At 52.3% G+C, this 9,153-nt stretch overlaps 1 protein-coding gene across 1 annotated transcript in view; it reads right to left on the reverse strand.

Moving 5' to 3' along the window:
- GLG1 (golgi glycoprotein 1) overlaps positions 1 to 1,914 on the reverse strand; it is a 59,243-nt gene extending 57,329 nt beyond the window's left edge. The window contains exon 1 of the mRNA XM_032974514.2: positions 1,450 to 1,914. Within this exon, the coding sequence (XP_032830405.1) occupies positions 1,450 to 1,872 (423 nt within the window). The 5' untranslated portion in view covers positions 1,873 to 1,914. The remainder of the gene's footprint in view (positions 1 to 1,449) is intronic.
- Between the last annotated feature and the right edge of the window lie 7,239 nt (positions 1,915 to 9,153).

A 9,153-nucleotide genomic window follows, 5' to 3' on the forward strand; every position in this document is an offset into this window, starting at 1 on the left:
CCCCGTGCACAACCGCAGCGAGACAACATCTCTGAAGTGACAACGAGGGGTGATGATGAAGATGACAACAGCGGTGGTGGTGGAGGTGATGGGTAAAATGGTGGTGGTGTGGAGGTGATGTTGATCATGGAGGTGGCCGAGAGGAAACGCAGTGGTGATGATGGAGGTGGTGATGATGGATAAAGTGGTGGTGGTGTGGAGGTGATGTTGATCATGGAGGTGGCCGAGAGGAAACGTAGTGGTGATGATGGAGGTGGTGATGATGGATAAAGTGGTGGTGTGGAGGTGTTGGTGAAATCGGTGGTGGGGGTGATGATGGAGGTGTCTGAGAGGAAAAGTGGTAGTGGTGATGGTGAAAGTGGTGGTGATGGAAGAGGTGATGGGGGAGAAGTGGTGGTGAAGTGATGATGATGATAGAGGTGATGGAGGATGTGGTGATTAACTAAATGTTGATGGAGCTGGTGAGGAAGGTCATCGTGGAGGTGGCAATGGAGGCGTTAATGGAGACAGTGGTTGACAAGGTGGCGATAGGGAAGATGGTGATACAGAGGAAATGGTAGTGGCGGTGGCGAGGAAGATAGCAGAAGATTTGGTGATAACGGAACGGTGGTGCTGGTGACGAAGATTGTGGATTCAATGAGTCAGCAACGAAGGGGGGGCAGCGTTAAGTCAGCCGGACAAGGAAGCAACAACCGATGCGACTCCACGAGGCACCACTGAAGACGCCCGCCATGAGGCATCCATTAACTAGAGTCAGAGTGAGTCCACGGCTCATCAAGCGAGCTATGAGCCTCTCGTTTAGTCGGTGATGCAGGGGTCGGGGGTGGCACTCGCCGTGATTAAGACGCACGGATTGGAGGCTGACGGACTGAGCCGAGTCTCGATCGGGCCTGATCAGAGTCGGGACCCAGGGACTCGTAGCGACGATGAGACTCTAAGAGCCCCACGGACTCACACACTCATGGCCATGCCACCTAACCGAGAGCCTCACGGAGTCCGGGGGGACTGAGAACCCCACCACCACCACCACGATAACCGAGTCAAGATAATCGTAGATGCAGAAGCCGAGGGGGCCCGCGACCGCGATACGGAGCCCCACGGGACTCCCGAGCGTGCCCACAGCCCCTGGAGCCCCACGGGACTCCCGAGTGTGCCCACAGCCCCTGGAGCCCCACGGGACTCCCGAGCGTGCCCACAGCCCCTGGAGCCCCACGGGACTCCCGAGCGTGCCCACAGCCCCTGGAGCCCCACGGGACTCCCGAGCGTGCCCACAGCCCCTGGAGCCCCACGGGACTCCCGAGCGTGCCCACAGCCCCTGGAGCCCCACGGGACTCCCGAGCGTGCCCACAGCCCCTGGAGCCCCACGGGACCACTGCGCCGCGGGCTTCGTCGTCCTCCACGCGGCGTGAGCACGACCACGACCCCCTTCCACCCGCTTCACGCACGCACCTCGGGGTTGTCCTGCAGGCACTCGAGCACCGCGAAGTTGTTGCCCCACGTATTCTTGGGGCACAGGTGCTTGACGTCGTCGGTGCACGCCGCCTCCTCCGCGATCTTCCACGCGGGGCCCTGGGGGCCTCGCTTCTGCATCGGCCTCCGGGGCGCGTTGTTGGGGGGGGGAGGCGCAGCCGCCCCGTCGGGGCCACGGCCTGCCGCCGGCTGCGCCACGGCCACTCCGACCGCCTGGTCAGCGTCAACGGGGGGAGCCGCCTCGCCCTCGCGCGGCGCGCCTCTGTTGCGGTCGTGCTGGATACCGTTGTTGCTGTCCTCGCCGTTGACGAGGCCCAGCGAGGCGAGGAAGAAGAAGAAGCAGCAGAGCAGAGCGGTGCTGATCACGGCACCGCGGCGGACACGTCGCGCTGGCGGCGCCATCTTCGCTGCTACTGCTGCTGCCTCTTCACCCCCCCCCTCACCTCGGGGGCCGCTTTTGTATTTCCCAGCACGGATAGGCGCTGGGTGAGGGGCGGGGTCACGCGCGCGGCCCCCGCCCCTCCCCCCACGCGGAAAGCCCCCCCCCCCCCGTCGCTCAGTGGAGGCGGCTACCCCGATGGGTTTGATATGCTAGAGCGGATAGGTATCGCTTGGCACTGCGTGCCCGTTGCTGTCCGATTGTCAGGGGGTGGTTGAGTGGGCAGCATCGCACCGTGACTGCAAACAATGGGGGCACATCATACCTGGCGGTCCTGCTGCTGCTGCTGCGTTGGCAGTGGTACACGAGCACAAATACTAGAATAAAAAATAAAATATACTCAACGAATTCGTCAATATCTAAAGAATAAAGAAAACCAACAATTTCACTACGGAATTACGATGAAAAACAACCATGATCGGCGACGTTCCGGGCAATGGGTCCTTCTTCATAGCACTTGTCCTATGTATAACCACGCGCCCGCTGGACAAGACTAATAACGGAGTGACAGCCCAAGGGATGGAACCTGTCCTCGGATGTCCGCCCAAAAGTAAATTAAAAAAAACGTGGTCGTGAGGTCACTTCCACGCTTCGGGGCCGTGACGAGACCACTCGTCTAAAAATCATAGTTACAAGTTGAAATCCTCGTGCTGTTTCTGGCTCAGTTCATCGTTCTTCGGGGTTAATAACATGAGCTCTACTTTATGGGAAGTCAACAGATCGTGCCATGCAAAGGGTTGATTAGCCCTCATCATAGTAACGTGGAATGTTAATCGCTGGATCCAGACCACCACTCTACCTTTTGAGCACGGCATTAGGGTGTCACGGTGGCAAGAGGTTATCTCCCTCGCCCTGGTATGCAGGAGGTCGTGGGTTAGATCCCAACCCTGACGCCTAAATATTTGGAGTTTGTACGTTCTCTCTCTCTTCCCGTGGTCGTGTGGATTTTTCTTTGGGTCCTCCGGGTTTGCCCTCTACATTTAGAAGCATGCATGCGTTGTATTTAGCCGCTATAAATTTGCACATGATGAGACACTTTTTTGAGCTATCATTTGTGTCCAGGTCGCTTCTGAAAAAGAGCTACATAGCTCAGTGGGCCTTACCTGGTAAAATAGAAATGGTTTGAATGGTTTATTAATTTTAGACCAGATTCCCATCTCGGCAAACGGCCAACACTTTTCACATCGCTCACGCGATTTGTCCCTTTGTCGGCGATGGGGAGATATTGCTACAATCTCGACAAAACTCAACATTCGCGAGGATGTGATCTGGCGATTTTTTTTTTATGGACGCTGTAGACTCAAAGCAGCTGATCCATCCGACAGCCCCTGCTTCTTTGTATTTCAGTAAACCGGGCTGATGCAGAAGTCACACATTCCACCTTTAACTTTATTATCAGCGTACTGTTGTAAAAATTCACGGATAAGGGTGACAATTTTGAAAATGGGGAAAAGGTTTATTGTATCCATCACAAAATACCACAATGATTTTCATTGTCTTACTAAAAGACATTGCAATTAAAAAAAGGTAAATCTTCACCAAATTTCCGTTGCAATTTTGCAGTGAATATATAAATATATAAATGTTGGATCAGAAATGTATCAAGACCATTTTAGGCTGAGAAGAGCCTAAATGGACGTAACAATAGGTGCCTATAAGAGGCAGTACAGCAGGTAGGTTGTTTAATTCCCCTCGTATGCGTGGGTTTTATTTGGGTGCATTGTTAGGTGGCCTTCGGCGAAGTGCGAGTGCATTGCACTATGAACCTGGCGACCCGAGTTCGATTCCCCGCTCACGGCCAAAAACATTTGCGAATGTTTGAACCGGTCCTGGGCCTCCCCTAGGCCGACTCAGCCTCAAATGAGTACCTGACGCGGTGTGTAAACATCACCACTCGGGAGACAAAGGCGGCCGGGCGTGCTTCTGCCCACCCACTCCCTCGTGTGCCATCGGTTACTGCTCGCAAGCAGCACTTACCCCGCCAGTCTGTTAACGCTACACGCAGTGCCGGATTATCTTCCTCGTAGCAAAAGTAGCATATGCACTTTCAAGGGCCCCGCACTTTCAAGGGCCCCGCGCTAAATACTTTTAAGCTACCAATTCCGGTTCAGTGAATCTGCACTTGCTCCATTACTACAGTACTATACTGACTTCAACTTTCACGAACGACTGGGTGTTTAAGGTTAGCGATTTGTCGTATTATCTGGCTGTATAGTAAATGAAAAAAATACAATTACTTTACTACGCAAGTTTACAATTTGTGTTTTAATATTTAGGTGTTTAAAAAAAGAATTTAGGGCCTCTTTATAACAGATGCTACAGGGGACCTTTGTCTTTGCTCATGCGCGTACACCAACTCTAGAAAGTCGTGGAGCACAGCGGTGGGGAGGGGTGGGCTGGGGGTGATGCCAGCCACCGGCTTCAAAGCGAGCATCGATCTGCCCAGGCGACACGGAGCGGTGACTCACGCCGCGTGGGTGGCGAATTCGCACTCACGGCGCGCGCCGATGGGGGGCGCGGGGCAACTCCCACCGTGTGCCCCACCCTCCAATGCCTTCATACTATCTGTATCATATCTGAATTATGTCATGTAGTTTAACTGTATTATATCTGTATCACATCTTTATTCTATCTGCATTATAAGACGTCGAAGCGCCCCCCACTCCCCCCCCCCCAAGCGAGGGGGCCCGGGGCGGTCGCCCCCATTCGCCGTACACCCTCGAGACGGCTCTGGTGGGGGTCACACGGCCCTGGTCAGCAACCCGGCTAGGAGTGGGCACGGAGCGGCGGCCCGAGCGACTTGCACAGCTGACCGACCACCGATCGCGTGTTTCGCGTGACAATCGATTGCTATCGATGCACGTGATTCACTCGTAAACAAAACCGAACGGTGGTGGTGGTGGTGATGATGTTACTGTTGCTACACCGCATGCTCGTGAAAGCGAACCAAATTGACACACCCCCCCCACCACCACTCCGAGAATAATTATCGATACGAATGAGATGAGGTGAAGATGAGGTAATGAGGTGGCCTGGTCGCCCGTCTCAAGTCCCCGTCTGGCGCCCCTCGGAGCGGCAGTCGAGGGCCCTGCAGTTTCAGTTTATTTATTTGGTATAGCCCTGTGAGCCATTCGGCTCTTGAATCGGGTGCAACCACAACAAACAAAAAACCAAAAACACCAACAAGAAAAACATCTTAAAGTGACGATGTGACTGTGCAAACAGAAAATACATAAAAAAACGGCAAAATATTCCTGAAAAAAACACCGTGCACCAGTGAGGCAGTGCGGGGAGACGCGGTCGTGGTCACGCACGCTCACCATTCACCGCTCACCATTCACCGCTCACTACTCGCCACTCGCCGCTCATCACTTACCGCTCGCCACTCACCGCTCATCACTCGCCGCTCGCCACTCACCGCTCGCCACTCACCGCTCACCATTCACCGCTCACTACTCGCCACTCGCCGCTCACCGCTCGCCACTCACCGCTCGCCGCTCGCCACTCACCGCTCATCACTCGCCGCTCGCCACTCACCGCTCGCCGCTCACCGCTCACCACCCACCGCTCACCAATAATCACTCGCCACTCACCGCTCACCACTCGCCGCTCGCCACTCACCATTCACTGCTCACCACTCGCCGCTCGCCATTCACCATTCGCCGCTCGCCACTCACCACTTACCATTCGCCGCTCGCCACTCACCATTCACCACTCACTGCTCGCCACTCACCGCTCGCCGCACACCACTCACCGCTCGTTTCTCAGCCCTCACCACTCGCTCCTCAGCCCTCACCACTCACCGCTCACCACTCACCACTCACCGCTCGCCGGGTCGCGCACACAGTACACAGTACACACAGTACACACACACAGTGCACACAGTACACACACAGTACACACACACACAGTGCACACACACAGTGCACACACAGTACACACACAGTACACACAGAGTACACAATACACACAGTGCACACAGTACACACACAGTGCACACACACAGTGCACACACAGTACACACAGAGTACACAATACACACAGTGCACACACAGTACACAGTACACACACAATGCACACACAGTACACAATGTTGTGCCACTTCCGACCGCACAGGCGCATACACACGAGTAAAATGTAAACATTGACAATGCTCCCGCATCCTGTCTGTCAGCATGGCACGTGTAGACAAAACACCACCAACGCCGACGCTCGAAAAGCGACCTATGGCAGTGGCGGGGCCTCTGTGACTCCACCACACAGCACACACGCCACGCTTGAGCCTCATTGCAGAAACGAAAATGGATTAAGATTTCCTTATTTATTTACTTAATTACCTCCTTTATAATTTAAAGGAGCTTTCTGGCATTTTTTCTCAAATCCATGCTTTTTACCCCCAGAGGCCCTTTCAGAAAGGCACTGTCACACGATAAAAAAGAGCGCTGCTTATAAAGTGTTCCCGCTGGTACCTCGAGGCAGGGATCCCACCGCAAATCAGCACTCACGTGGGATCACTCGCTTCTCCATTGTGCCGGACTGGGCCACGGGAATGGTGCAAATCCGTGCATCTCCCTACATTGCACGTACCTGGGGTGAAAACGTGTATGACTTACAACGCAGTCATGTGTGATCTTAACTTTCATTTTAAAAAATCAATACGTTCTCACACAATTAATTGAGCATATTTCAGTGCCCCCTCCATCTGCACTTGCCCTGAACTAGTTAGCGGATAGCCACATCGATATGACCAATACCAGTCTTCTCCATAGCACGAGTGTTGTTAAATTCCCACAACACGACACCAATTTGTTTAATCCCAGAGGGATTAAGGAATGAACAGCCACCCCTACCACCACCTGCCCAGCAACGATTTAAACTCGCCACGCTTCTGCCTGTGGGGTAGGTTGTTTAATCTGCCGCAGCGCCACCTTGTGGAGCAGATGTAGTCAGTTTAACACGACCAAGATCATCTGTAACGAAGGTATTTTTGGTTAGATCGCGTAAAATGTGTCGTTAAACTCGCCACCAACCGACACAGCCAATTAGTAAGGTCTGTCACGAAAACAAAACGTGCCAATTCGTTACTAGTACAGCACACCGGTGTGTTGGAGCGTAAATCCACAACATTTAAAATCCGAGTACGACGTTTCGCCATCAATAACTAGCATCATTAGGCGACAGCCAGATTTGTGGAATAATAATCCTCCTGTTTCGATCCGTAAATAGAGACGACACATTTACATTTACGCGGTCTCACCCAAAAAACACGTATTATGGAGCAGATGTAGATTGCAGGTCATTATTACGAATGATCCGGCGGCGGCTGCACGTATGCCCGTTGAACTTCTTTCGCACCGTACGCAGCCAACCACGCTAAACGGAGGTGCGGGAGAAGGACAACAATTTAAACACAAAAAGCAGTTCAAAAGAAATACGTTTTCAATCTAAATTGTTTAAAAGTGCAAAGCTCCAGTGGATTCCGAATATCGGAAGGAAGAGCTTTCCAGACGGCAGAAGCGCATCTGAAAGCGCGCGATGCAGTGCCCGTCTTTGTTCGATGGACAGCCAAATGTCGCTGCTGCTGCGAGGATGACCATAGTTTATTCTCCTCGACGAGCAGGTACAGGAAAAGTGGGCAAACGCACGCCTCGACCACACGAAGCAAAGAAACATTCGTGCATGCTCAACAGTCGCGCCGGCGGGCGCAGTTAAATATCGGTCACAGGCTGGGGGTGTCTTCGAACCAGTCGGAAGCTCAATAGCGAACGTACAGACGTGGGGCTACTCTCAACGACCCTAGTACACGTGACTGTGGTGAAACACAGGCCAAAGGACACCATTCTATTGGTCTGTGCACAGCGGAGGGCCTCACCAACGCTGCACGCTGGGCCATACAGCGACGTGCTTTTTTACTGTTAAACTAACAACTGGTGGCAGAACACGAGAAGGCCATTAATGTCCTAGGATGCTTTGCAAAATTGACACGTGCGTGAATAAACCATGCACGCCTGGTGGCTGCCTGTTTAAGAATATAGCTTGTGTTGTTGCACCTTATTTAACCATATCAGAGCCCTGACAATATTCGTCATGTTTTGCAAAGAGCCCTTGGAAACATTAAATGTTGGGAGATATTTTATGCCTAACTCGGCTGAGTAATTTCCAAAGTCAGCCTTTCAGCCGAGACGCTGGGCACAATGGCTTGACGCTTTCAAATGCTGATGTCACAGGGTCCTGAATGTCCACTCAGCAGTCGCGTCGCTTTGCTAATTCCCTGGAAAATCGATTGGATAGCTGTGGGAAATGAACCGCCGATTCCCCTGCAGTGACTCGATGATGCCCCACGCCTCGAAGATGAGAACATTGCTCGAGCGTTACAACCGATGGCAACAGATTTACGAGTAATCTTCTTTCGAAAGGCAAGGTGAAATTTTCAATATTCTATGCATTGAGGTTATTATGAAGTTTAATCGCCTTTGTGGACGCTTTGTGGATGTCGGTGATATTGCCTCCTGAGTTATTGACATTTAATAACCAGATAGCCCTTTTTTGGCAAAATTATTTAGTAATAAACATCACAGCTACCTTAATGCAGTGCACTATGGGATAATATATTAAGGCTAAACGCAGCAGCAGCAAGGATATTTATGAAAGAGACTAAACAGAAGATTGTATTGATTTTGTTGTTGGCAGCTCTTACGAGGCTCTGCAATTTGAACACCGCAATAATTTATCTTTGGTAAACATTCCGTGTATTTTTCCACAAAGGGGAAACACGCCTCTAAATTGTACAGCCAATGAGCTCAAGTTACAGGCGAGTGCACAAAACGCAGCAGGCGGAAGAAAAACCCACCTCGGAATAACGGAACTTCAGTCCAACGAAATCAAATCTTCAGAAATGTTTACATTCAGCCTCTCGAACCGTCAACTACAGAGCAGGTTTTTGCAGTTTTATTGCACAGCTATGGGATATATTCGGATTGTACTGCGTGCTGTTCGGCACGATGTCCGACGTTTCGCTCCACGTGCCGGGGGCTTCGCGTGCACCGGGAGGAAACCTACACCTTGCCAAAAAGCAGTTCCTGGAGCTCCCAGCACGATGGGTGAAATGAAGCATCTCACGACGCACATGGGCCAACAACCCCAGAACACATCACAGAAGCAAACCGTATACGAACCTTTCCGACAAGGACAATGGCATCGAGAGATTGCGCGGTATTGGTGTACAAGTGACGTTACAATTTAAC

The sequence above is a fragment of the Petromyzon marinus genome, chromosome 54 (genome assembly GCF_048934315.1).
Source record: "Petromyzon marinus isolate PM22_M1 ecotype Great Lakes invasive population chromosome 54, UKy_Petmar_22M1.pri1.0, whole genome shotgun sequence".
In the NCBI taxonomy this organism is placed as follows: Eukaryota; Metazoa; Chordata; class Hyperoartia; order Petromyzontiformes; family Petromyzontidae; genus Petromyzon; species Petromyzon marinus.